At 55.4% G+C, this 27,950-nt stretch overlaps 2 protein-coding genes across 13 annotated transcripts in view; both read left to right on the plus strand.

Moving 5' to 3' along the window:
• The window catches only part of MYO18A (myosin XVIIIA), a 105,171-nt gene extending 79,327 nt beyond the window's left edge, over positions 1-25,844 (plus strand). For 8 of the 12 annotated variants that reach the window (XM_017855107.1, XM_017855108.1, XM_017855109.1 and 5 more), the window contains 22 exons: positions 1,260-1,388; positions 2,052-2,195; positions 2,578-2,667; positions 2,799-2,918; positions 3,123-3,234; positions 3,673-3,800; positions 4,108-4,262; positions 5,958-6,081; positions 6,167-6,367; positions 6,927-7,037; positions 7,591-7,695; positions 8,015-8,161; positions 8,563-8,676; positions 10,043-10,159; positions 10,354-10,437; positions 10,879-11,016; positions 13,534-13,719; positions 14,088-14,227; positions 14,997-15,041; positions 18,198-18,320; positions 19,648-20,921; positions 25,700-25,790. In XM_017855107.1, the coding sequence (XP_017710596.1) occupies positions 1,260-1,388; positions 2,052-2,195; positions 2,578-2,667; positions 2,799-2,918; positions 3,123-3,234; positions 3,673-3,800; positions 4,108-4,262; positions 5,958-6,081; positions 6,167-6,367; positions 6,927-7,037; positions 7,591-7,695; positions 8,015-8,161; positions 8,563-8,676; positions 10,043-10,159; positions 10,354-10,437; positions 10,879-11,016; positions 13,534-13,719; positions 14,088-14,227; positions 14,997-15,041; positions 18,198-18,320; positions 19,648-20,917 (3,783 nt within the window). In that variant the 3' untranslated portion in view covers positions 20,918-20,921; positions 25,700-25,790. Of the gene's footprint in view, positions 1-1,259; positions 1,389-2,051; positions 2,196-2,577; positions 2,668-2,798; positions 2,919-3,122; positions 3,235-3,672; positions 3,801-4,107; positions 4,263-5,957; positions 6,082-6,166; positions 6,368-6,926; positions 7,038-7,590; positions 7,696-8,014; positions 8,162-8,562; positions 8,677-10,042; positions 10,160-10,353; positions 10,438-10,878; positions 11,017-13,533; positions 13,720-14,087; positions 14,228-14,996; positions 15,042-18,197; positions 18,321-19,647; positions 20,922-25,699 lie in introns of all 12 variants that reach the window. The other 4 variants (XM_017855112.1, XM_017855118.1, XM_017855119.1 and 1 more) reach the window with 2 other exon arrangements.
• A 550-nt stretch (positions 25,845-26,394) lies between these two features.
• Positions 26,395-27,113, plus strand: LOC108517289 (TGFB1-induced anti-apoptotic factor 1). Its single transcript, XM_017855120.1, is given in 2 exon segments — positions 26,395-26,653; positions 26,655-27,113. Coding segments are annotated over 2 exon segments (351 nt in total). The 5' UTR covers positions 26,395-26,422; the 3' UTR covers positions 26,775-27,113.
• Positions 27,114-27,950: the final 837 nt, after the last annotated feature.

The raw sequence follows: 27,950 nt of genomic DNA on the forward strand, positions 1-27,950 counted from the left end.
CCATTCAAGATAAATTTAAAGAAAAGAAATTGAGGCTCAGGTAGAACTTAGGACCCATGGGAGACCCCATGTTCGATGGTGGGATTTAGGGAAGTGTCACAAAGGACTGAGCTGGCTTTTTCCAAGGCCAGCCTCAGGGGACCAGGTTTCTGTGGAGTCGCCAGAGGCAGAGCTTTCTCAGCAGAAAGTTTAGGCCCTCTCTTTGCATCTTTGCTGAAGGGGGCCTTGGGATACTGTGCCTGTTGGCTCTCGGTGCATTTACGTAACCTGTTTCCCATCACATTCACATCTTCTCTTTGCCCCATAAAAAGGAATTTTCTGTGTTCCGTGCCAGATGGAGGTAGGCCTATACCTAGGTGTCTCCGCCCACTCTCATGGATACAGAGTGATTTTTTTCACCCAAACCTTCCCGTTTCACACACACTCCTCTTTGTGGCATGTGGCAAATTTTACCAAGCCCTATCTTAGGGTGGCACAGAGTGTTAAGGAAAGGCCGGGTGTGGGGGCGCCCAGCTGGTTCTGCACATGCCTGCCCTCCAGCCCCCAAACCTGTATGACAGGTCCCTCGGCTGGGCCAACCCCCACCCACCTCACTGGCTTCTTCATGAGAAGGTGAAACTTGGGTGTGTGTTGGGGGGTGGCACATGAAAGAGGAGACCATCTGAAATGAAACTAGCAGGGAGGGGGAGGAGAAGGCAGGAGCTTCCCACCACCCCTCTTCCCATTCTCCCTGCTTTTCCTCTGCACGCTTCTCCCCAGCACTGCTTCTCACACAGACATCCTCCAGCATCCACTCCCCCTGATCCCAGCAGTCGGGAGTCCCAGCTGGAGCCCGGGTTGGGCCCTGCAGTGGGCTGTGGGCACAGGGGGCATTGACGGGGTTGCTGGCAGTCCTGGGTGAGGAAGCCCTCACAGATGTGGCAGGATGCCCCCTCCCTGTTTGACCAGTGACTGCTCCATTTCCTTCCTTGCCCCAGATATCTTCCCTTTACTTTCCCTCTCCTTTCATCTTTCTTTGAAGTTAAATTTCACACCTTACTCCTCCCCTGCCAAAACCTCCCCAGCCCCTGCTCCCTCAGCCTTCCCAGGGCCTCTTCCTGCTCCTCCCCTCCTCTCTTGGACAATTGGATTTTGAGGCTCTTCCCAAGCGAAGGGCTGTACTCCCTGGCCTGCTTGTTTCTCCAGTTCCTCACCTTCCCTCCCTTTCCTCTGCTGGGCTGGCCCAGTCTCCTGCCTTCACCAGGCCTGCTTTTTCACAGGTGTTCTTCCGGGCGGGTACCTTGGCACGGCTGGAGGAGCAGCGGGATGAACAAACCAGCAGGAACCTAACCCTTTTCCAAGCAGCCTGCCGGGGCTACCTGGCCCGCCAGCACTTCAAGAAGAGAAAGGTGCTGCTCTAGGGACATCCCCTCCCCCCGCAACCTACATGGGCACAGCCAAGTTCCTGGGGTGGAGGCTATGAGGGGGAGAAGAGGCAGGAACCTCCCAGGCCACCATGTCCTGGGCCAGGGTGGGGAACGGGCAGCTCCCTGGTGCCAGCAAGTGTGCTGGTGTGCCCAGTGACGGGGCCTGGTTGGAGGGCTTTGTTGAGGGGTAGGGGAATCAGGGCCCAGGCAAAGGTGGGCTCTGGATCATAGGCTGCTCCATGAAGATTAAGGAGCTGTGTCAGCGACTCCTTTTCTTATTAGCAAGTCCATAAAACAGCCAGCACTGCCGCCTCTTGTGTTTCAGCAAGATTAGGTTTTATAGCACAGCTAGGCCAGGGTGCTGGAAATAATCAGGCAGCAAATAAAGCAGATGAAATTATTCCTAATGGCAGCAGAGCGGCTAGTGCCCAGCACGGTGCTCCCAGGGCTGGGTTCTGTGCTGCCCACCCTCTGAGGGATGGAGGGAGCCTGGGGCAAGGGGGAGCATGGGAAGTATCTGACTCGGGGTCAGGAGGCCAGAGGAGCAGCCCTGGGGGCCTGTGCTGATGGTGGGGAGGATCCTGGGCCAAGCTTGGCCAAGGTGACTGAGAACCCCGCTGTGCGCCACCCCCACCCCACCTGCAGATCCAGGACCTGGCCATTCGCTGTGTTCAGAAGAACATCAAGAAGAACAAAGGGGTGAAGGACTGGCCCTGGTGGAAGCTCTTTACCACAGTGAGGCCCCTCATTGAAGTACAGCTGTCAGAGGAGCAGATCCGGAGCAAAGACGTATGTGACAGCCTGGGAGGGTCAAGTCTCTGGGTGTGGGGAGGCCTTGCCGGTTTAGCTTGGACTTCCAAGCGCTTCTTCATTTAGTCCAGAGAGCTCACATCCTTGAAATGTGCTCATCAAACAGAAAATGTCCCTCCGGGGTGCTGGCTGAGTCCCTGGGCAGCCTCTTAACGATAAAATCTTGGGCATCCCTAGCTTATTGGGAAGGGTCTAGGGACAGGATTCCCGGGAGGCAGTGGCTCTGCTCTTGGGGACATGCCTCCTCCCATGGTGTCCTGGCCCAAGCTTCATCAACTTTGTTCACTACAGGGGTGCAGACCCAGGGCCCCAACCCCTCGCAGTGCCTTTGGCTCACTTTGCCCTCTTTGGTCCACCCTAGGAGGAGATCCAGCAGCTGCGGAGCAAGCTCGAGAAGGTGGAGAAGGAGCGAAACGAGCTGCGGCTCAACAGTGACCGGCTGGAGAGCCGGGTGAGTGACTCCTGGCACCACACCAACTGGGCATGGCTGCAGGGAGACCCAGCCCCTGCAGGTCCCCCAGGTGTTCTGGCTGAGTGAGGCAGGCACTTCAATTGGTGGTGACTCCCTACCCCCAACTCCAGATCTCGGAGCTGACATCGGAGCTGACAGATGAGCGTAACACAGGAGAGTCTGCTTCCCAGCTGCTGGACGCGGAGACAGCAGAGAGGCTCCGGGCTGAGAAGGAGATGAAGGAATTGCAGGTGAGGGCAGGGCCTGGGTGAGAATAGCAGGCTGGTGACTGCCACACCATAGTGCCCATTGGCTCCCCCCAAAAACAGTTGGCATCTTCACCCCAGCCCAGCATCCCTGTCTGCCCTGGGTAAGCATGTGAGCATGGTCTGTGTGGTTCGGGGAGTGGGTATGAGGGGACAGAATGGCATACCCTGAAACCCCGTCTTCTGCAGACCCAGTACGATGCACTGAAGAAGCAGATGGAGGTTATGGAAATGGAGGTGATGGAGGCCCGTCTCATCCGGGCAGCGGAGATCAACGGGGAAGTGGATGATGATGATGCAGGTGGGCCTGAGGCCCAAGGAGCTTGGCAGTGGCCTGCGATGCGAGCCCTGATGCCCACCCCTGGGTAGTCATGCCCCTTGTCCAGGCCTGTCTCCCCTCCATGGGGCTAAAGTGAAAGAAACAGATGAGAAGGCAGAGGTGCCAATAAATGCAGGGGATTGTTAGGTAGAGCTGTAACAACCACGATCATGACAAAGACTGAGGGCCGTGGTCCCAGCAGTCCCTGGGGGAGGCACAGCACATGTAGCCACATCTCTCGCTTTGGTCTTCTCCTGGCTAGTGGCTCCTTCTGCCTTGGGAGGAAGCCGTCATTACAGAGAGCTTTCTGAGCCCTGGCTGACTCCACCTGCTGCCCCCCCTGCCCCATCCTCCTTCCCCTCTGCCCCTTCTGGGTTCTCTCAGCACCTCCATCCTTCCTTGTCTGCCTCAACCCCACAGGTGGCGAGTGGCGGCTGAAGTATGAGCGGGCTGTGCGGGAGGTGGACTTCACCAAGAAACGGCTCCAGCAGGAGTTTGAGGACAAGCTGGAGGTGGAGCAGCAGAACAAGAGGCAGCTGGAGCGGCGGGTGAGGCTGGGGAGGAGCCGAGGCCTGTGCTTGAGAGGGCCAGGAGGGGAACTGGTGCCTCGTGTCAGTCCAGTGAAGGCTGGGGGCAGGCAGGCCTGGCCTGGGACAGATCAGGGAGGCTGGCATGTTAGCTTCTCGGTGCAGGGGCAATCAGGAGCAGGCTATCATTAGCTTCTTCAGTTCCCTGGGAGACCCGACTTCCTCCCACATCCCTGGGTCTTCCCCTCACTTACCCACCTCCCTCTCCTCACCTTCTCCACCAATGCTTCCGGGCCTCTCTGTATATGTACCCTGTCTCGGCCCCTAGCTCGGGGACCTGCAGGCAGACAGTGAGGAGAGTCAGCGGGCTCTGCAGCAGCTCAAGAAGAAGTGCCAGCGGCTAACAGCTGAGCTGCAGGACACCAAGCTGCACCTGGAGGGCCAGCAGGTCCGCAACCACGAGCTGGAGAAGAAGCAGAGGAGGTAGGTGGGCCCCCTGACCTGGGCCCAGAGAACCTTCGGAGCAGCCACAGACAGGACTGCCTCCTCGCCCACCAGGGAGGAAAGAAGGAAGGACCTGAATTTGTCCAGGGCCCTTGCCTGCCTCGTCACTCATCTTGGAACGTGAAGGGGCCCCCTCCTGACCTCCAGGGTGGACTCAAGCTGTGTCCCCACTGAAGACCTGCCCAGGCCTCTGCTTTCAGAGGTGCTCCCCACATCACGTGCCTGTCACCCTGTGCCAGGCCCCATCAGGAAGGGCATCAACCAGGGCCCGTGCAGGAACCGCTATGTCCCTGCCCCCGGCCCCCAGCTCTGCCTCTCCCTCACTTGCCTCAGCTACACAAACACTCTCTCCTGACTAATGTCGTTAAACTACCGTGCCACTTCCATCTCATTATGGTAATGATACAAAGGAGGGGGGTGGCCCTCACAGGAGAAAATCCAATCTAAATTAATTTCCCGGGCTGGGAATGAGGATGGGACGCCTTCATTAGCAGTACTGAGGAACCCACACACCCTGGGAACAGCAGGGCGCCCTGGGGAGCAAGAACAGCACCCATTTCTCCTCTGCAGGGGAAGGGCTTCTCAGCAGAGGCACCGGTTGCCTTTGTGAAGGGGTATCCCCACACCCACGACCCTGGGAGTGAGGATGGCAGAGCCTTTCCAGTGACTCTGGGTTACCCCTGGCCACCTGGACCCACCACCATCTCCCCAACTGGGGAAATAGGAAGGTTTTCTATTCCTCCCACCTGACACCATGACCGCCACTTCCCTCGTTCTCATCTCTGCCCCCACCCTACCCCTTTACCCAAAGGCTGGCACCCTTAGCTCGACCCCCCTTCTGAGCACCCAATGACAATACCAGCTCGGCCTAGTTACCGTGCTGCTGTGCTCCCCGCTGGGCAACTTATTAGGTTTCAGCTGCCCGGAGTTTTCTTACTTTTTTTTGATGTGGGGTTGGGGTAAGGGGAGCGTTCAACTTCCACAGAAACCTGATTAGCTATTCAGGGAAGGTGGTAAGAGGAATTTGAGCAATTTGCTCCATATTTAGCGGGAAATGGAAGACTGGGAAGTGGAGGAGTGAAGAACGAGGCCCCCTGTGTGCCCATTGAGGCATGTGGCCAGCTGGGCACAGTGGGAATGCCAGCTCTGAACCCAGTATGGGGTGTCCTGGTGGTGTCCTGCCAGCACTGCTGGGGTTCCTGGTCCTGGCCAAAGGCTGGTGCCCAGAGGCAGGGACAAGGAGCCAGTTGTTGCCCTTACAGTTGCCGAACTGAACTGTGGAAAGTGAGTTAGTAGAAGCAGGGTGCTCATCTCTGCCCTTTTCCCACCCCACCCTCACCTGGGTCCCTCATTCTTTGATGTGTTGAAATGGAAAAGGTAGAGACTTAACTCCTGAGGGGCCTGTTAAGCAGGCTATGGGTCCCTCTTAGGCCTACTTGGTGAAAGGGCTCGCCTGAGTGCTCCCTATCCCAGACCCAGTTGCTCAATAGGGCCTCAGTGGCCTGACCTGCCACCTCTAAATGTCACCCCTACCTTGCCACTGGCCCCACGTTAGGGCTGCGTGGGTCCCCCCACCCCTGCTTGGGTCCTGTCCATGGCACCACCTCCTGACAGTCTCTGTGTGGGGGACCCTGGCTCTTCCCCATCTGATGGAGCCGCCACACTCCCTTGCAGGTTTGACAGTGAGCTCTCGCAGGCGCATGAGGAGGCCCAGCGGGAGAAGCTGCAGCGGGAGAAGCTGCAGCGGGAGAAGGACATGCTCCTTGCTGAGGCTTTCAGTCTAAAGCAGCAACTAGAGGTGGGTAGGGCCACCCACCGTCTGTGCCCTGTCCCCTTCACAACCTGGGGTCAGCCCTGCACCAGCCTCATCTCTTTTGCTCCAGGAAAAAGACATGGATATTGCAGGGTTCACCCAGAAGGTTGTGTCTCTAGAGGCAGAGCTCCAGGACATTTCTTCCCAAGAGTCCAAGGATGAGGCTTCTCTGGCCAAGGTCAAGAAACAGCTCCGGGACCTGGAGGCCAAAGTCAAGGATCAGGAAGAAGAGCTGGATGAGCAGGCAGGGACCATCCAGATGCTGGAGCAGGTACAGGAGAGCTTGGCCAAGGGAGGGGTGAGGTGCAGCAGGGCTGCCACCATCCCCACAGCCAGCCTCAGGCATGGGCCAGAGGATCCTGCCTCCATTCATTCATGTGTTCACTCACTCACCTACTCACAAAATGTGCAGTGAGCACCTGATCTGTGCCAGCCACAGTGTGAAGACGCAGTCATGGAACTTTCCACAAAAACAAATCTGATGGAGCTCTAGTAGGGAAGGGCTCAGGATGCATGGCAGCTGAGGGCCACAGGCCCAACCAGCCTGCCACCAAGCCACCAAGTCAGTTCAGGCAGCTAGAGCCTGCAGGCAAACAGAGAAGCTACAGGACTGTCCCCACCCCAGCTACCTCTCTCTGGGCCTATGCCAGACCTCTAGTAAGGGAGTTCAGCTGCTCTGGAGAAGCTGCTGCCACGAGAGCAAGGTGCCAGCAAAGGGAACTGGCTGGTGGACATTCTCAGCCCGTGAGCCTAGGGAGAGCCACACACAGGTGGGAAGGGGGTGGGCATTGCTGGGGAGGGAACCCAGACCCTACTCCAACCACCTCCAGGCCAAGCTGCGACTGGAGATGGAGATGGAGCGGATGAGACAGACCCATTCTAAGGAGATGGAGAGTCGGGATGAGGAGGTGGAGGAGGCCCGGCAGTCGTGTCAGAAGAAGGTAAGGTATCTGAGTACTTACCTGTCTAGCGTAAACACCTTTTCCCATCGCCGCTTTAAAGTAAGGGGCTTTCTGCCTCCCTACCTCAGCCACATTGTCTTCCATTGTCATTCTGGGCCAGGAAGTGCCTCTCGGGATCCTGGCATTGGCAGGGATGTATTGGCTCAGAGTCTGTAGAGAAGCTTGAGCCCCTGAGGAACTAACGCTCCCTGCTTTCTGTGCCAGGGGCAGCCCCCTGTGCCCCTGCTGTGCTGCGCTATACTGATGCTGCCTGCAGTCAGCCAGCCTGGCTGGATAGGTCTCCACTGTGCGGCGAGGTGTCCTATTCTGTCTTGGCTAGCCCCACCGCATGTGGCCTGCCATCCCTCCTCACCCTCCCAGGCTGCTTTGAAACCCTACAAACCTGAAATTTAGGTTCTGACCCCTCCGCCAACATCACTGTGCTCAGGCCTGCCCCACTGTTTTCCCGGAGTGGGGAACCCAGAACCAAAGGGGCCTGGTTGGCACCAGGTATTAAAGGGATGGATGGGTCTCTGTCCCCACGGTATTCCAGTTAAAACAGATGGAGGTTCAGCTGGAGGAAGAGTATGAGGACAAGCAGAAGGTGCTGCGAGAGAAGCGGGAGCTGGAGGGCAAGCTCGCCACCCTCAGCGACCAGGTCAGGGGACGCTCCACCCACCAAGCCTGACCAGCTACCTGCCCATGCAGCCTGAGGAGTGGGGATCCTAGGGATGGGGAGCCGGGAACAGAGCTGTCAGGGGGATGGGGGTGCTGCAAAGAGCCCATCATCATCCCTCGATGGAGGCATCACTATACATTGGCACACCCAGCCCTTTATCACTGGTTGGCATGATCCTGGCTCTTCCAGGATCCTTATGGGGACACTGATAATGAGGACGTGGTGAGGAGTGGGCTTGGGTAAGATAGGAGGAGGCCCTGTGTGGAGCCCAGAACCCCAACTGCTGGTGCCCACCCAGGTGAACCGGCGGGACTTTGAGTCAGAGAAGCGGCTGCGGAAGGACCTGAAGCGCACCAAGGCCCTGCTGGCGGATGCCCAGCTCATGCTGGACCACCTGAAGAACAGCGCTCCCAGCAAGCGAGAGATCGCCCAGCTTAAGAACCAGGTATCCCCAGAGAGCACACGGCTGATCCAGGCGCAACAGAGCTTACCTTTTCCATTCTCTTTCTCTCTCTCTCACTCCTCTCAGTGGCTCGTGAGTCCTTGGGAAGGAAAGTGACAGGATAGAGGGGAGAGCCACATGTAGCAGCTAGACTCCCCAGGCCCTGCGTGTGCCTTACTGTCTCACCGCCCAGCCCAGGGTGGTGTGGATGGGGCCTGGTGCCCACCAGCCCTGTCACGGGAGGAGATGCCCATGCATGCATCACCACACAGCCATGGCCCTGGGGTCTGAAGTGAATGGAGGAGGAGAAGGAGGGCATCTGGGCTCACTCTTCCCTGTACAGCCCTCCTGCCCCCAGGGAATGACTGACATCTCTCCCCGGGGCGGGGGTGGTCTCTGTCCAGCTGGAGGAGTCAGAGTTCACCTGTGCGGCAGCTGTGAAAGCACGGAAAGCAATGGAGGTAGAGATCGAAGACCTGCACCTGCAGATTGATGACATCGCCAAAGCCAAGACAGTGGTGAGGGGCCAGGGTGCCCGGGGCAGAGCTCAGGGGGCTGAGGCAGAATAGAGCTGCCTCTGTGGCTCCCTTCACCCCAGACAGGTTCCTCCACGTCAGGACTTGTGATGGGTCCTTTCATTGCCAGGACTTGCTGCAGGAAGAGCAGGCCCCCCTGCTCTGTGTCTCCTCACCCTGAGCAGAGGCCTCGGGGAGGAGCGGGCAGAAGAGGGAGCCAGCAAGGGCCCATCTCCTTGTTTAACCACCTGCCTGCGGGAGCTTGGCCGCAGGCCCCAACACCATAAATAAAGGCATCTAATGTGGCTGAGGGACGTAAACAGGTGCCTAGAGATTAGCAGAAGCACTGATAAGAGGACAGGATGGCTTGGCTTCCCTCCCCTTCCCCCTGCCCAGCCCACTGACAAGCCCAAGCGGCAGCTAATTAGAGCTCTTATTTAATGCCTCCTTTTTAATTCCCCACCTCTCCCACGGCCCATCCATCGGCAGAGAATTCATTACTGGGATGTGGCCACCAATACCTCCTTGGGCAGGGAATGGGGCAGGGGAGGAGGCTGGGCTGGGCTGGTGGCTTCATGGCCCCTGAGCTAGTCACCTAGCTGCTGAGAGATGCCAATCTCACGGGCTTGATTTATCCCCATGGCATTTGTGCTCCTCAGCAGTTTTCAGGTGAGTAATTCAAATTCCTTAATTGTGTTAAAAAAGGTTGTTATAAAATTACCATTTTATTTAAATCTGAGTTAATAAATTTCTTGGCGGAGGCTTCCCCAGCTCCCCACAGCCCAGTAACAAGATGGATGGGGCAGAGAAGGAGCCAACACAGTCATTTTGGTTTGGAATTACAGGCTAATAGATTCATTCATTTCCTGAAGCTGCTGTTGGATCGCTCTTCCCCTCCCCCAAGGAGGGGACTGGCTGTGGGGGCTGGATGCCCAGGGACTGGGCAGTCCCAGGGGAAATGAGAGTCTAAGCCAGGAGACCTTCGCAGACTTGAGGGGTCCTTCCCTGGGGCCTGAAGGGGGCAGAGTACACGCAGGTCAGGGCCTGGACTGATAGTGCCAGGATGATGGGTCATTTGTTCTGGGCAGACCTTTTCTGCCTTCTCATTAGCCTCAAAGGAGCTGCCAGGAAGCAGCTGTCATTCAGCTCAGAGGCCCGGGGTCTGCCTGTATTGCACACAGCCCTTTCCCTCATCTCCCTGGTCCGGAGCAGGACAGGCAGCTCCCTGAGCATCACTGGTCCTGGGACCCACCCCAGCGGGCAGGCTCAGCCCATTATCATCTCTACAATGACCCCACCATTGGAGGCAGCTGGAGCCCACAGGCACACTGGGCCTGAGGCCCTGTGATATGTCTTTGCCTCTGTCCAGCTGGAGGAGCAGCTGAGCCGCCTTCAGCGTGAGAAGAATGAAATCCAGAACCGGCTGGAGGAGGATCAGGAAGACATGAACGAATTGATGAAAAAGCACAAGGCTGCGGTGGCTCAGGTACCCCTGCCAGGAGTGCCCCTCACACTCTGCACCGCCATCATCCTTCTGGTCCTCCCCGTGGGTCCCCCACACAGCCGCTTGTTCTGGGAGGTGATGGAGTGGGAACCTCGGTCCCCTGGTGTTCCAGCTGGGCTGGGCTGGCTGAATGTTTATGGGGGATCCTGCTTCTGATGCTCTCACCCCTTTCCCAGGCTTCCCGGGACCTGGCTCAGATAAATGATCTCCAAGCTCAGCTAGAAGAGGCCAACAAAGAGAAGCAGGAGCTGCAGGAGAAGGTGAGGACCAGGGGCTCCCTCGGGAGAGAGAGAGTGCCAGGATCACTACGTGTGGGAGGAACCCCCAAGTTCACAGTTTAGAAGACGCTTTTCTCTGCCATCAGTAATCCACAGAGCAGCGTAAACTAGGAGCAAGGGCTAGGCTTGGAGCCATGTCACCATAGCAGACATTTGGGCTTCCCCTGCCTCATTTCCCATCTCTATTCCCTCTCTAAGAAAGTCCATAGCTTTCTCCTTTCTCTCTGAAGGGCAAAATCTGTGCCAAGCGCTAGGGCAGATGGGGGAGGCCTCTGGCCCAGGGCTCCATTCTCTTTCCTCCCAGGTGCATCCCTCCCTACCCCTCCCGCCTTCTGGTCACTATGGTGATATTGCCTGCCCCAGATGTATCCTCCTCACTTTCTGGGCTCAGTTCTTTCTTCTCTTCTTGTCCTCCACCTCTAGCTACAAGCCCTCCAGAGCCAGGTGGAGTTCCTGGAGCAGTCCATGGTGGACAAGTCCCTGGTGAGCAGGCAGGAAGCTAAGATACGGGAGCTGGAGACACGCCTGGAGTTTGAAAGGACGCAAGTGAAACGGCTGGAGGTGGGTTCCCGCTTCTCCCGGGCCGCACCAAACAGGGCAGAGCTGTGCCAGCGCTGGAGCCACGCATGCTCAGCAGGGCTGGGCAGGCCCCCGGACACTCCTCAGAGGCCTGTGCCTCGTTGCCAGGCCAGCTGACGGGCAGGTGCTTCTCTCCCGCTCCGCCTGGCCTGCTCTCTGGGTACCGTGGAGCCCGCCTGCTTTACATTCTGTTTCCGTACTTGCTTTCTGCCAAGGGACCAGAGCAGCTTAGCTCTTCGTCTTCATATTTTCCTCCACCACGAGCTCCCCCCGCCTGTTCCCCTCAACCGGTTCTCTGGCAGGGTCATAAATATGCAGCGGATGGTGCCACTTCTGTGCAGGCTGGAGTCTGTTCTCTCATCTGCCCTCTCTCTCCTCCTTTCCCCTTCCCTGCTTCATTCCCTGTCTTCCTCACTTCTTCTGCCCTCCTGCCTCTGCTTTCTCTCTCTCTCTCTTCCTTTTTCTTGATTATGACTCTATTCTTTCTTCTCCTTTCCTTTTTCTTTTTTTTATTTGAGATGGAGTCTCACTCTGTTGCCAGGCTGGAGTGCAGTGGTGCGATCTTGGCTCACCGCAACCTCCATCTCCCAAGTTCAGTCGATTCCCCTGCCTCAGCCTCCCGAGTAACTGGTACTACAAGCACACGCATTTTAAAAATTGTATTTTAGTAGAGACAGGGTTTCTACTGACCATGTTGGCCAGGATGGTCTTGATCTCCTGACCTCATGATCTGCCCGCCTCGGCCTCCCAAAGTGCTGGGATTACAGGCGTGAGATATTTTTTCCTCTCCCCAATCTTACTTCTCTTTCTTACCCTTTTCCCATCCCATTCTCCTCTCCCTTTATTATAAAGTTCATTCTCTCTTCTTCTTCTTCTTTTTTATTTTTTTGAGATCGGGTCTTGCTCTGTTGCCCAGGCTGTAGTGCAGTGACACAATCATGGCTCACTGTAGCCTTGACCTCCTGGGCTCAAGCAATCCTCCCATCCTCCTGCCTCAGCCTCCTGTGTAACTGGGACCACAGGTATGTGCCACCATGCCTGGCTAATTTCTGTACTTTTTGCAGAGACAGGGTTTTGCCTTGTTGCCCAGACTGGTCTCGAACTTCTGGGCTCAAGCAATCCGCCTGCCTCAGCCTCCCAAAGTGTTGGCATTGCAGGCATGAGCCACCACGCTGGACCAATCCTTTTTCTTTTGGTCTCCCAAAGCCAGTATAGGCCAGCCCCTTCCATCTCTGGCAGAGCAGATAGCAAGAGAGAGGCAGAAAGGATTATCTCCTGGGTTTACACCCCTCTCGCCTTATTTTTAAATTCTCTTTGAGTTTATAAGCCTTTGTCTCCGCACCGTCAGTTCTGTCTGGGCCCTGTGTTGGTAAGTGTGGTTGGTGAGGGGCAGCCCTGTCACCTCCTCCATCAACTCGCAGTCCATGGAGCAGGCACTTAGGTAGGGATAGAAACAGGTGGGCGTCTAGAGGGCATTAATAACCTGGACACAGGAAGAGAGCACAACTGACCCTCCCAAGGCGGGGTCACAGTCCTCAGGAGAGCTGGAGAGAGTTAGGGGAAACTTAAGAATTTATTTTCTGCCCACCCCAACCCCAGGCTGGCTAATAATATTTTGATCCCCATTTTACATATAGGAAGGGTTATGTAGGTTGCCTAAGGTCACAAAGCTATCAAGGGACAGAAGAGGCCATTGGTCTGGTGGACACAGGACAGGCCCACAGGACTTGTCTCCTTTTCTCTTGGGCCTAGTCCCTTCCCGCACCTCTATCCGTCAGGTTCCCTTCTGCTCGGAGAGTTTTGTGGTTTAGACTCATAGGATGTTAAACACAAATGGCCCAATCCTGCAGCCTGGCTCTGTTATTTTAGGGACATAGAGGCTGGAGGCCCAGTCAGAGGTAGAACCAGGATCATAAGCAGATGCGGGGTCTGCTTGTGAATTCAGCCCCTCTCTCCAGATCATTTTTTGCTCAGCATCCCACTGTCTGGCAGGAGATTCATTAGGCTTAGAGAGATGCTCTCTGCTTGGAATCTGATGATTGTTTAGTCTCTCCTAATCCAGAACTCCAGCAAATCCATTTACCTCTGAGCACAGGATCTAGCTTTTGGGGCTTCTGGGTTCAGAGTCCCTGCGGGAAGCCCTGCTGACCTGAGAGGCCTCTACATGCAGTGTCAATACCGACAGGCCCACCAACCTGTACCCGGAACACTCCTTCAGTCTTGGTGTAGTAATAATGATAATAGCACCTTTCATCTTTCAAAGTGCATTCACATTCATTACCTTATTCATCCTCAGAAGACGCCTGGGGGGTAGGTGTTATTCTCCCCCCGTTTTACAGAAAAGCAAGGGAAGCCTCAGGATTGCTTGCCCAGGTAGCCAATGAATGGTGGAGCCAGAGCTTGACCCCAGGCCTCTTGACCCAGAGCTCTGCCACACCCTCCCTCTGCCTGACTGATGGGCCTACGTGCTGTGTCTTTCTTCCCCAACTGCCTGTCCAGAGCCTGGCTAGCCGGCTCAAGGAAAACATGGAGAAGCTTACTGAGGAGCGGGATCAGCGCATTGCAGCCGAGAACCGGGAGAAGGAACAGAACAAGCGGCTACAGAGGCAGCTCCGGGACACCAAGGAGGAGATGGGCGAGCTTGCCAGGAAGGAGGCCGAGGCAAGCCGCAAGAAGCATGAACTGGTAATGCCCTCCTGTTCCCCACAGGGCCCACATGGCAGCCCCCTGACGAGCTGTTGAGTGTGCGCCTCACTCTGCTCACTCTGGCCTGGTTGGGGATAGGGTGCAAAGAAACTGCGCATGAGTCAGAGAATGAGAGGGAGGAGGAGCATACCAAGAGGGCAGACCAGGGAGCCAATGGCACAGGAGGCTTCCTCAGGTGAGGCTTGGCCCCCACAGCCCAGCAGCAGCACAGCGGAAAAGGCTCTGGAAGCCTGTGTCAGCCCTTGGGTAGCGCCCCCATGACCGGGAAGGACTTGAAGCAGGCTTTTTCTGGTCATCTGGGGAAGAAGCTAGCCCTCCTGCAAACTGGGCTGCCCCCTTCCTCCTAGGAGATGGATCTAGAAAGCCTGGAGGCTGCTAACCAGAGCCTGCAGGCTGACCTAAAGCTGGCATTCAAGCGCATCGGGGACCTGCAGGCCGCCATCGAGGATGAGATGGAGAGTGATGAGAATGAGGACCTCATCAACAGGTGAGAGGTGGCCTCTGGGGCATCTGCAGCCAGCACGGAGGCCCTCTTGACTGCCTCTGGAACCAGGCCACCAGGTAGAACAGTTGCAACCTCTGCCTCCCCATGAGCGAGCCACCAACCCACCCTCCCTTTACTGCCAGACCCCAGCACAGCCTGTCCTGCAGGGGCAGAGGGTGAGACAGGTGCACCCTGATTGAGGCCCCCCAGGCAGTCTCCCCTCCCCAGGACCAGGCCCTCCAGCTCTGCCCGCTCAAGATGAGTTATTCCCCTGTTTAGCTGCATTTCCGATGGTGCCTGCCCCACTCTGGGGAGGGCAGAGATTTAAAGGCTGTGGTGCCTTGTTACTATGCCAGAGATTTTCTCATAAAACCCACCCAGGGAATGGTCTGGAGAGAAAGAGATTTGTAGTCTCAGGCAGAGGAGACAGTCACGAAGAAGGAAGGCCGGCAGTGTGGGGTGGCGCCAGGCCATGGAGAAGCTCCCAAGGCTGCCCTAGGCAGACCCTAGACCTGCCTGCTTTCTGCAGGCAGGTCTGGGGCCGCGCAGGGAGCCTGCTGCTTTGGGGCAGGGGAGAGGTGCCAGGGGCAGCCCAGATCAGGTTTTGAGGACAGTGCTATCACGCAACCCCCCCTACCTGGTCTCAGCCAGCCAGAGCTGGCTCTTGCTGAGGGAAGAGAGGTCCTCAGCTAAGGGGTCCACCTTGGGGTTGCCTATTGATTTCATCTGTTTCCTCTGGACCCCTTGCCCACCATCTTCCTTCCATTTCCAGTTTGCAGGACATGGTGACAAAGTATCAGAAAAGAAAGAATAAACTGTGAGGACTGGAGCGCATGTGCTCTCTGCCTGTCCTCGCGGGTGTCTAACCACCCCTAACACTGGCTCCCACCCCGGGGCCGCTGCACGCAGCATGTGGATACAGCCTCCCCACACTCCTGCCTCACTGTTCTCTAATGCTAACACACTGACTCTATCCTTGGGGGAGGCAGGGAGCGGGCAATGAGGTGTGCTCCCCAGAAGGCTGGGGCTGGCCCGTGCACCCTTGGTGGGCAGGATTGGGGGCTCCTGCAGAAAGGAAAGTGCAGCCTATTCGAGAAGTTTACCTTCCTGAGCTCCAGCACTTTCCTCCCTTAAAAACCAAGTGTGGCCACCTCCCTGGCCTATTTCTCTGGGAGAAAAATCTGTTTGGGCTGGATCTGTCCACATCCTTGGGCTCCTTGGGAGCCTGAGCTGCCTGAAAGAAGCGGGCATGTTTCATCTTTAAAGTTCCACCACCTTCTCTTGGCAGACAAGGGTAGAAGGTGAGGGGCATCTCCCAGTTTCTTGTTTGGAGAAAGCATTCAGGCAGCTAATCATGGGCTGCTCGCCGTGGCGGGGGAAGGGAACACAGCCAGATGTGTTTACTTTACTCCCTGCGGCACCGTGGGCAGAGGGAGGCTCCGGCGGGCGGGCGCTTGTGCTGATGCTGTCTGTCAGGTGGCGGGAAGCCCAGGAAATCCAGCCCTCTCTTTTCCCACTATCTGGGTGGGAGCCGGACAGCAGATGCAGATGTGCAGGCCTTCAGGCAGAGCCGGGCTGATCCTCCGTCAAGTTCGACAGGGTTGTTTTTTGGAGGTTGTTTTTTTAGCATGGCATTGGATTTCTTCCCCCACTCTCTCTTGCCTGGTGGGCCCCCTCCCCTGGCCAGGATGGGCTGGTGGCAGCGCACAGGACTCCGTGAGAGCTAATGATAAATGTAATAGTGTGTAACAGTGATAGAGGGCCGCTGGAGCCTGGTTGTCACACACAATTAATATCCCCCGCCATTCTGTCTCCGTTTGTTTGTTCCCCCGCGATTCGGCTCCCAGTTAACTAATAGCACATGAGCCCGGACATAAATTGTATTTGACGCAAAGTTTAATTCCGACCATTTAAAATTTCAACTGCCCCCTGAGCCTGCCTGCCCCTGGAGTTTGTTTACGGGCCTGATTATTTAAGGAAAAGACCATCTTCTAGATGCTTGCAACTAAAGGGAAGGCAAGGGCAGGCAGGCCAGCTTTGCAACCCATCCACTGCTCTGAATGTGAGGAGGAAAATTCGTATTCTGAGCCCACAACTGTCTATCCCCTGTGTGTTTCAACCCTGCCATCCTTGGGTGGTAAGAGCTTCAAGGGCTGATAAAATGCGCATTTAAGATCATATTCTAAACCACTGCGAGGCACGCATACACACAGGTACACCGCACATGCACACACGCGCACACCGGTGTGCGCTCACGTAGACGCATGGGGACATGCGGCTCTAACCAGGTTCTGGCTGATGGCAGAGAGGTGGTGTGGCTCCTTCCTCAGCAGCTCTGGGCCCCAGCTCCAAGTTATTGAGCCCAGCGCACTAAGGCGGGCAGAAAAATAATGTTTCGATTTACTTAGAGATACAGTTGTTATTGCTATAACCTTAATGAAAGCAGTAAACAGCACAGTATTAAGGGAGATTTACACAGAAACGCTTTTAACGTGTAGACATAGATTTTGCAATGCATACAGCACCTCCTTTCTAAAGGCAATCAATATGGTTATGAACGGTGGTGATAAATTATAGGCTCTGAAGCTAGAGAGGGAGGTTTTTTGCACGGGTGTATAAATCAGGTGGTATTGGCGTTCCATGGGGCCCATGCACCACAGTAAATCTGCCAGGCTCGGACAGGCACAGGGCTTGCATTAGCAGTTTCGAGGCTGTCTGCTAAACTCCTGTTTACCCGGGGCATCAGCCGGCCTCGTCTTTGTTATAATTCTGTATTTGATGGAAGCCCATAAAATAATGCCTCTTTATTCCCCTCTCCGTGAGTTGGACTCTCTCACGGTCCCCAGAACAGTCTGCTGGTTTCATATGTATGTACGTGTGTGCACATGTCTGTGTGGCTATTTATTTAAGAACATAATTCAGGAATGGAGCCATTCCTGTTGACAAAGAGGAAAGGAAATTTATATCAAGGAGAAAGCCTAGCCTATACATAGCAGGGCAACTTGGTGAGCAGACAGTCTGCAGAATTTTAGAGGCAATCTTAACTCAGAAGCTATCTCCAAGCCCAGCTGCTTCATGAAGGGAGGGCCATGACTCCAGCCTCAGAATTGGACTCCTCTGGGCTTTCTTGCAAGTGCTAAGGTCAGCTCTGCCAGGTGAAGCACTTGTGAGCAAGGGCTGGGGGCTACCTGAGGACGGAAGAGGAGACCTTGAGTGACAGGGCTCTGGTCTGGGACTTTCTGAGCCCAACTGGGTCTCCAGAGACAATTTAGATACTGAAACTGTTGCTAGTCCCTCTGGAAATGCCGATGCCCCCCACCCCTTTTCCTTTGTTTCTTAAAAGCCAGAGAAGCCACAGGATGGATCTGCGATATGGCCTGTGCCTCCTTAACCTAGAGCCCAGGTTGGTGCTGCCATCCGCTAAGGAGACCTCCAGGTTCAAGCTAACTCCAAATCCTACGAAGCCCTTCTCTTCTCCTGTTCTGTGGCTGGCAGCCCAGCTCTTGTAACAAAGGCATGGAAATTGACAGCAGCTATGGCCACAATCTGAAGAATGGCAGAAAAGACACAGCAGAGTAGGCCTCAAGGAGTCACTGAAGGACCCAGGGCTCCTCTTTTTAGCTCAGAGCCATTTAGTTGAAATTGACGAGTGGATGGTCTTTAAGTCATTCTCCTTGGATTGGTCAGCTGAACAGTGGCCTGTCACAGATAACTGGCTTGGGAGCTGCCTCCATGCTCCTCAGGGTCTTCTTGGTGGTTGTCACACAGTGTGGCTGCTGAGTGGGGACAGGCTCCTTGTGAATAGTGTGCTCTGTCTAACCTCTCTCGTTCTCCCCCTGACTCACCGACGCGCATGCTGCCCACATCCCCCCTGCCCAAGATACCCCCTGCACCCCCCTCTGCTCCCCTCATGGGCAGCAGGTGCCCATCCCTTGCCTGGCCTTGCCTACCTTTCTGCTCCTCATCCCTACAGTGAGGGAGACTCGGATGTGGACTCGGAGCTGGAGGACCGGGTCGACGGGGTCAAGTCCTGGTTGTCGAAAAACAAGGGACCTTCCAAGGCAGCTTCTGATGATGGCAGCTTAAAGAGTTCCAGGTGAGCATATAGCCTTGAGCTGGGAGGAAAAGCCATCTCATGCCACAAGGAATGGACAAGTAGCGCCTGGATCTCATGAGGGCAGGCCTGCATCTCTTGCCTGGCATTTGTGACTGCAGCCCGGGCATGCTCCTGGCGTGTGCGTGGGCACAGGAAGAGGCTTAGTTTCTTCTTAGCCAGGGCTGTGTTGCCCTTATTTTTCCCAGGTAATGTTTTCCCATTAGGCTCCAGGCTTTGGTTTGGTGTAGGTTAAATGTCACCTTCGCTTATTCATTCAACAAATGTTGATCAAGCTTCCTGATAGTTCAGACCCTTGGAATCAAGACTGGGATGGGGCACAGGGGACTCTTGATCCCACAGCCCTGGCCAGCTCTGGATCTCTGACGTCTTACCATGAATAACAGCAGAAGAGGCACCACTTCCACTGATTCTTGACCCAGCTACAGGCACATTTCTGTCTTTTTCTGCCCATTCTCTCCTTCCTCTAATCTCTTCACTGCCCCCACTTCTTTCCTCCTGATACCCATCCACTGGGGGAATGTGCTCCCCTGTTTTCTAGCCAGTCGTAGTCCTCTGATCATACAGACAGCTACCCCTAGAATCCAGAGCTTCCCTTTCCCCATCTCTTTCCTACTGGCCAGTGTGGCAGCAGGGAGAAAGAACAGCCCTCACCCCACCCCAGCCACCCCACAAAGCCATATCCCTGCTCCCCCCACAACATAGAATCCCGACCCCCAACTCAAGCCCATCCTGATCCTCCAGGACACACCCTTCCCCATCCTCTCCCAGAGACAGCAGGTAGACTGGGTTGAAAAAGTAACGTCTCTCCCTCCCTTCTCCAGCTCCCCCAAGGCCCCTTTCCCAAGCCTGGCCCCTCACCAGAAGCACCCAGCAGCCCCCCCAATTGGTTTAATTTATTCGGCCAAACAACGTTTTGTTATTGCGGATAATGCCGGCTTCCCCGCCCCACTGCCTTGGTTCACCACGGAGTGGCACGAGGCTCCAGGTAGTTGACAATGAAATAAATTGAACTAAACGTTTAGAGGGGGAAAAGTGATGAAATAGAACAATAGTCTAATTTACATGACATTCTCCATGAAGCTATTTTCACTGACGCAAATTATTTTGCTTCATTTCCTCCGACGCTCTCACCACCACTTTGCCAGGGCTGCTGCCGTTTTCTCCTCCTTTTGCCTCCCTCCCCCTGTGTCTTTATTCTCTGGGTTTAATGCTTGTTCCTCTCTCTCTCTCTCTCAACCTCCCTCTCTCCCTGCTGCCCTCATCCACGGCTGGTTCTCGCACCCTCCCTCGGAACGGCCCTCAACAGCCTCTCTAAGGAGGCCTCAGGGGTGGAGGAGAGGCCGTCCTCGGTGGTGAGCTCCCTGAGCTATCGGAAGCGGCTCACCCTGAAGGACTCCATTGGGGGCACCGGGGATGCGGATTCGCTCTTCACCTCCCTCAGCGAGCGGGCGGCCTCCCCAGAGAGGCCCCCTAGGAAGGCCCGTGGGGTCCCCAGGGAGGAGCCAGGCCCGGGCAGGAAGTCTGAGGAGCCGGAGGAGTGTGGCTCTGTCCTCTCGGGGACTGGGGGGCGCGCTGGCCGGGGGCTGGAGAAGCGGTGGGGCTCCGACTTCAGCCGGGACTCCACCGTCTCTGCACCCGTCAGCCGGGCCTCCTCGGCCACGCGGCGGGGCTCTGGCGAGGACAGGGCTGGCTCTTCCCTGAGTTTCTCGCTGTCGGGCTCGCCCGGTTCCCGCCGCAGCACCTCCCGGCTCGACAGCCTGTCCAGGACGCTCAGCCCTTCCCTGAGCCGGGCCTCTGGCCTAGGCCGGCAGAGCCCTGATTCCCGCCTGTCCCTGGGCCGGAGCTGCCTAGAGGAATGGGACGACGGAGCCAGTGTGGCCCTGAGCGAGGCCTGCTCGCAGTACAGCCACCCGTCGCTGGCACGCAGTCTGTCGGTGCCACCCCGGCCACGCAGCTCTGCCTCGGCCATGGATGAGCCTCCCAGCTCCAGCGTCCGCTCCGTCAGCCGTCACTCGTACCTGGACCCAGACCTGGAGGCTGCCATCAACGAGGTCTTGAGCTACAAGCCTGTTCCGTTCCAGCGGAGCAGCCTGGAGCCCGACTCCGAGGAGGATGACAGGAAGAGCATCCAAAGTGCCCGGAGCGCCCAACTGGACCCCCCAGAGCGAGCTGCCAGCATCCGCCGCTCCGCCTCTGCTGCTGATGTGTCCCGGTCCCGCAGCGGCCGGAAGAGCCGGAGCCGGCGAAGGAGCAGAAGGAGCAGCTCCAGCTCCAGCTCCAGCTCCAGCTCCGAAGCTTCCTCGGAGCACAAGAGGCGGAAGAAGGGGCGCTCTCGGAAGAGCAAGAAGTCTAAGTCGAGAAGAAAGAGAACGGAGACGGAGTCTGAGTCCTCCTCGTCGTCATCCAGCGGCTCGACCGTCTCCAGCCACAGCCGCTCCAGTGTGAAGAAGGGCCCAGCTGCAGAAAGTGAAGAGACTGGGCAGACGCACCAGCTGTCGAGGAAGGAGGAAAAGAAGCGCAAGAAGGAGGTGGACAGTCTGATGATGCGGTACCTGTACCGGCCCGAGAGCGACTAGCGCAGTAGGTGGCACCTGGCCTGGGTTCAGCATGGCATGCCCCACCCGGTGTGAACTAACATGCTCCCCGTCCCACAGGCCGCCACCTTAGGGCCCACCCTCATTCCTCTCGGGTATGCCTGGCCTCGGAGAGCCTCCTGGCTGCCTTGATGCAGGGGCCAGCCAAGCTGGTCAGTCATCCTGAGCCCTGAGCCCCGTCAGCCGAACTCGCTGGTGATGTCATAGCTCTCACTTACAAGACCCTGAACCAGGGACTGTCCTTAATACCTTCCACACTTAAGTCACTTATCCCTCACAGTAACTCCATAACAAAGGTCTGAGTTTCATAGAAGATGAAGCTGAGGCTTGGAGAGGTTAAGTCACTTGCCATTTGGTCACGCACAGCTGGGAAGGGTTGTTGCCAGGGTCTGAATGGGGTCTGCCCAGCTCCAACACTCTTGTCCTTACCTACTCCTCCACGCAGCCAGTGCAGAGCACGTGGGCAACAAGTTTACTGTGTGTGCCCAGCAGCACCCATTCAGGAGCTTTCGTTCATCGCCCCAACAGGCTGGGGGCCAGGAAAGGTCCCAAGCTGACACCGCAGCTGTGGTTGGTGCACATCAGTGGCCCTAAGCTATTATTGGGCCTTTTGTTTAGCTCTCCCTCCCCCACCCTGCCCCCTCAAAGCTACCTTCCTCTCTGGCGTAGATCTCAAGCCGAGGAGTACAAGGCTCCCAGGGCTACAGCCCACACAGCGCCACACCCTACAGTAGACCCAGGAGATGCCTGGCTCTTTCCCCAGCCCTCCCACCAAAGGCCCACACATGGGCGTCACCTCAGTTCTACTCATCTTGTAAGGTTCTAATGAATAGAAATTAGCAGCTGCTGAGTGACAGCCCCCTCCTGGCTCTCCTGCCTCCCCCAGCTCTTCTCCCTGTGAGGAGGGAGATCTAGCAGTTAGGCCCTTTATGCCCACACCCCCACTGTGGAAGAAGGGCAGAGCCTGACTCACTGGAATCCCATTGTTGCCAGTTTCCCTGGTGGGTGGTGACATTTTAGATCACCCTGCTTATGTGAAGCTGTTTTCAGCATGGTGCCCTCCCAGGGCAAGCTTGCTGCTTCCCAGGAGGTATGACCCCCGAGTGCAGCCCCCTGGGGCACAGGCATTTGTCTCCCAGATGCATGAACTAACACACCTGTCGCATGCTTGTGCTGTGAGTAGCTGGACACCTAGGCTGACTTTGAATGGATTATACCAAAAGGGACTGATGTAAGACCTTTTAAGGAATGGAGCAAGTGGAATGGCTCAGCCCTGCTCTGTCACTTCCCCCATGCAGCAGATGGTTACTGGGTGCTCCGGGAGGAACAGGAAGCATCTCTGTTGTACTAGGGAACCAGTGTTGGCTCCATAGTAAGACAAGAGTTGGCCGAGTGCGGTTGTTCACACCTGTAATCCCAGCACTTTGGGAGGCCGAGGCAGATGGATCACTTGAGGTCAGGAGTTGAGACCAGCCCGGCCAAGATGGTGAAATCCTGTCTCTACTAAAAATACAAGAATTAGCCGGGCGTGGTGGCACACGTCTATAGTCCCAGCTACTTGGGAGGCGGAGGCAGAGGCAGGAGAATCGCTTGAACCCGGGAAGCTCGGAGGTTGCAATGAACCAAGATCGCACCACTGCACTCCAGCCTGGGCGACAGAGCGAGACTCCATCTCAAAACAAAAAAAAAGACGAGTCAAAATATTTGATCAGGCATCTCAGCCTTCCTCTTAGCAGCCCTGCTAAGTGCCCTACACCCCTAGGGCAGGAAGTCAGCTGATAGACCCAGGAGAGAGGTTTGGAAAGCAAAGAGGGCCAGGCCTTTTTGCACACTGCGTCTCTACCCCCAGATGGACATGGGCCTAAAGCCGGGCCATCCCACACTGACTGGCAGCTGGCAGATTTCAGACCCCAATGCCGTCAGCCCACCATCTCCCTTGACCCCACAACCAGCAAGAACAAAAAGACCAAAAGCCTGTTTCTTCCACCAGCCACGAGCATAGTTCCTCTTTTCCACCAGGAAAGCTGTAGTCGTCGTGATGCCCTGTATACCACCCCCTCCAAGGAGGATTGGATTCAGTGTTGGTAGAGTGGCACCAAGCTAGAACCTAGTCAACCAACACGGAGCCAGAGGGAGAAGGCCTGGGGAGGGAGAAACTCGGTGGCACTCAGCATCAACTGGCTTTGGGGTGGGGGCATGGGATGGAGCAGTCTCTTAGCTTCCCATCTGTTGATGAGGACCAGCAAGAATTTACAACAGAAACGCAGCTTCCATAGCACATTCAAGGGAGGGGAGCTGCCGCTCTGGGCTTGCCTGGCAGGAATTAGCTTATGTACCAAATTGTTTGTGACAGTGCTGAGCAGGAGGCACTGGCTTGTGGGGAGGAAGGCTTTTTTAAACAATTTGGTTAAAATGTTCAAATTGCCAACCCTGAATCTTGCCCTGGAGAGGGGGGCAGCTGCCTGCTGTTGACTCCCTGATGGCTGGAGCAGTGGAAGCCACTAAGAATGGCTAACGATCACCCAAGCTACAGGCAAGGGCAATCTCATGTGTCCGCAGCCCAAGGCAGAGAGAGACATGGAGTTTACCACCTCCCCAGCAGCCTCTGCCACTGCCCAGCGTCTTGATGAAACAGTATGGAAACTTGGCTGTCATTTATCCAGGTGTCTGCCTACCTGGCACAGGAATGTGGGCTTGGGGAGTGGAACCCCCACCTTAAAAAGAGGTGAGGCAATGGAAAGGACCAGAGGGCCCTGATTCAGCAATTTACAGCACCTCGGAGCTCGCCAGCAGCCTCTCATTTGCATCTGGATTCCAGCCCTGGCATCTGTCTCACCCTCCTCTGCTCACAAAGTAACCCCACTGTCTTTCCACAGAGCCAGGCACTCGTTAGCCTAACGGCAGAACATAGCCCTGAGTGCCCAGAAATTTTATGTAAAAAATGAGAACCAAACCAGGCTCCCACTAATTTAGAATTCAAACAACCCCAAAGCTAAAATAACCCCAATTTTTTTCTATGTTACACAGTCATCAGTGAGCTTTATAATTTTGTCCTGACTTTGATAGGCCTATACTTTGGCCTATCAAAGTAAGACTCATTTATGTTCAGTCTAGTTTGTATTAAATGTGTTTTGTGCTATCCTGATTCCTTTAAAAATGGTAATTCATTCATGAGAAATACGATAAGTATTAACCAGACTGCCCCATTCCTGAACCATTTTGCATAATTGAACATGTATTCTATCAGCCTCTTCCTTTCCCCCAGGGATAGAGACCGACATCTCTTCATACAACCCCTGGGCTCTTGCCCAAGCCAGCAGGAGAATTCAGGTTTGGTCTGGTGTGTGTTTTTTTTTCCCATCAGATCATCCAATCGAGTGGCTGGCAGGGTGAAGTCGTCCAAAGTCTTTGAGGTCTAAGAGTCCCAGATTCAAGTTTACATACTGGCTGTGTGGCCTTGAGGAAGATCCTTTCATCTTTTTTTACTGGCTTCCTCGTAATATTTCATAGGGTTATTGTGAACAATAAGATAGCCCATCTCACATGCCTAGGCTGTGTCTTACGCAGAGGAGTGCTCAGTGACCAAATCTTGCCCTCTGCATCTCTCACTGCCACCTTGGGAAAAGCTAAGAAGGAGGTTCTTTCTGCAGAACCTTGACTCCTCCTCTTTTGGTTTGGGGTTAGAACTTTAAAAGGGCTAGTAAACAAAGGGCCCTTTTCATTTTCTTAAGTCAGAATTATAGGCAGCAGGGAACATGGAACTCCTGCTTGCCCAAGTTGGAACCCTAGGATCTGGAGGCAGGGCTGCAGCTCCAGGGACCATACTCAGTGTGGGGCACCAGTAGGAGAGGAGCCACACTGGGCTGTGTTTTCTCCAGTGGTGTTGAAACGAGAGTGCACTTGAACTGACAGAGGCAGTGGAGGCAGGAGGAGTAGGGGAAGGTGGTCCCAAGGCTTTGGGAGAAAAGAGAAGGTGAATGGAGCTGTGAGATGAGGCCCCCTCTTCCCTGTTCAGTGCCGTGATCCTGCTCCATCCGGGGGAAGAGGCCTCTTCACATCCGGGATAGCTGGAGGCCTCCAGAGCCAGTGGCCTGATGAAGACTCTGAGTTATGTTATTGTACCAAGAAAGGGGCTTTTCCCCTTGGGCCACCCTAAAACAGGTCTTCCCAGCCTCTCTTTCCTGAGCCTCCATTTCTTGTTAGTAGATGATGGCATGGTCAAAGGTAAAAGTTCTCACAGGCCTCAGGGGAAAGGGTTCAGATTCGGGAGTATTTGACGGGGAAAGGGCCTCCTTCTCAGAAGGAATCTTTTTAGGAATCACTCGCCTAAGAGAGTCCCTACCCTAGACAAGTTGTAATCACCAGACCTCCAGTCTCTAGGCCAATGTGGTTCATGGACTGCCTGCTTCAGAGCCTTCTGGGGAAGGACTGAAAATGCAGAATTCCTGGGTTGTACCCAGGAGCCAGCGATTCAAGGTTTCTAAGAGGAAAGGCCCAGGAGCCTGCATCAGATTCTTATGCACGCTTGAGTCCAAGACTCACTGCTCTCAGCATCCCTTTCCTCGGAGCTTTAAAAGCTTCCAGAGTCGCCCTCCTCTTACCGCTTTGAGTATCTTCCAAGTAAGCCAAGGAAGGTTTTTACTTCACAATGTTTGGCTTTTGGGGAGTGCTCTGACGCAGCTTTGTGGGCCTCCAGAACCAAAGGCGTGGGTGCTTAATGGAGGAGTGTCATTTGTCCCTAACCTTATCCCTCTTTCCCTGCAGCCCCACCAGCTACTGGAAGTCCCTTGCCCCTGACCGGTCAGATGATGAGCACGACCCTCTCGACAACACCTCCAGACCCCGATACTCCCACAGCTATCTGAGTGACAGCGACACAGAGGCCAAGCTGACGGAGACTAACGCATAGCCCAGGGGAGTAGTTCGCAGCCCTTTCACCCCACGGCCTGTGGCTGCCTGGGCACCACTCCCAGGAAGTGGTGGGGCACCGGTCTCCCCCACCCGACTGCTGATCTGCATGGGAAACACCCTGACCTCCTTCTGTCAGGGGGACTTTCCAGGCTATGGGTGTCTGGGTGTCTGATGTCTCCACGTGGAAGAGGTGGGGGAAAGAGGAGTTTCTGAAGAGAACTTTTTGCTCCTCTCTGCCTCAAAATGCCAGATTCTTGGCTTCTACCCTGGGCCACCGTGGACAATGGCAGGTGGCCTGGCATTGCATGGCGACAGCACATTGACCTCCCTCTCAGCTCCCTGCTCAGGGACGGTGGACAGGTTGCCTACTGGGACACTCTAGGTTGCTGGGTCCATGGGGAGGATTGGGGGAGGAGCAGCAATGCCTTCCCTCTCGTGTGGGGTGGGGGCTCTCTTCTTGGTGCCTGCTGTCTTTCTAGTTTTTAATTTAAATACCCAACCTCTCCATCACAGCTGCATCCCTGAGAGTGGGAGGGGACTGCAGTGGTAGCTGGGGCTCCCAAGAATGACTCGGGAATGTCATCTCCATCTTCACCCTTGAGAGAGCAGTCCTTTCTCTGTGCAGCTGGAGACACTGGTGAGCAGAGCCGGGTCCAGGTTCTTAAGAATGAGGTCAGGAGGGGCTCTCTGGTACTGCTGGGCTGGGTTGAGCAAGCCTGTACAAACAAGTGTGCGTGTGGACCATCCGCACCTCCAGCCCCCACCCTACCCTCTTTGTCTCAGCGTGTTATGTGCAATGACCTATTTAATTAAGATAAACTCATTCCAACCACAGCAGTTCAGGGCTGATCCAAGCACTGCCTCCCTCCTGCTCTGTCCAGGTAGCCTGGACCATAAACTCAACTTGAGAGGGAAGACTTGGGGTTGAGGGCTTGTCATCAGAAAAACTGAAGATGGAAGTTTTGGCCAGTGGTCATTAGACATGAGTCCTCACTCTGTGTCCTGAGCCCATGTCATTCTTCTTCTTCCAACCTCCCTGCCCCCACACACTTATCCCAGACACAACACCATGTGGTCTGGAGGTCCCATCCCCCACCCTAAAAAGGTTATCCCTAACAACTCCACCAGACTTGGGAGCCCAAGGGCAGTGCCTGGTGCTGCTCCCATCTGCCACCCCTCTTCTCTCCTGCAATTGGTTTGTACTCACTGGACTGTGCTCTCCCCTGTTTACCCGATGTATGGAAATAAAGGCCCTTTTCCTCCTGGCTTCGCCAGTTTTCCTGCCTGCTCCTTCAGGCTCAGGTAAAGTCCAGATTGGTCCTGGGGGCGGGTGGGCAGAGGTGGGATTCTGATGGGGACTGTGAGGGCATCACTCTGGTCTCTGGCCTCCTCCCCAAAGTGTCAGACCAGTGCCAATTAAAGAGCTTGGGCAGCTCATTTTGGGGCAGGCAGAGGTAGTAGGATGAGGGGACTGGCCAAGGAAGACAAAAGCTCCACCTTTTATGTGAAAAGCCTAGGGACTGTGATTCAGGTTAGCAAGGGTAACAGAGCCTCCAAGCCTCATCCTCCTTGGCCTCCACAAGGGAATGTTGAGGTCCCTCTGATTGTTAAATCTCACGAATTACAGAGATTCTATCTTCTCTTCCTCTCTCTCTCTCTCTCTTTCTTTTCTTTCTCTCTTTCATTCGTTCGTTCATTCTTTTTCTTTCTTTTTGGATTCAAGCCCTTCTCATTAGAACATTTTTTAAAAGCTTAATTTTAGCCATTTCAAAGGTGACCTTTTGATCAAAACTTGGCAGAACTAGCTCAGGCCCACAGGGCAATGTGAGTAGGTTGGGAGTGCTGTCTCTGCCCTGCTCAGTCCCTATCTTCATGCCCCCCTCCGTGCTTTGTTCCTTCATTGACAGCTAAGAGGCAGCTCATGCAGAAAGGCAAGAAACAAACGACACCCCTCCTCCTCTTCTACCTTCTACCTTCTACCTTCTCATTCTGTAATGTGGCCAGTTATAATCCCTGAATGAATAAAGTAGTTTGGACAGATCGGTGGGAAAAGATAGCAAACAGCCCAAGTGCCGAGGCTCTGGTAATGTCAGCCCTCCAGAAA

This window comes from Rhinopithecus bieti, unplaced genomic scaffold (assembly GCF_001698545.2).
Source record: "Rhinopithecus bieti isolate Rb0 unplaced genomic scaffold, ASM169854v2 scaffold_38691, whole genome shotgun sequence".
In the NCBI taxonomy this organism is placed as follows: domain Eukaryota; kingdom Metazoa; phylum Chordata; class Mammalia; order Primates; family Cercopithecidae; genus Rhinopithecus; species Rhinopithecus bieti.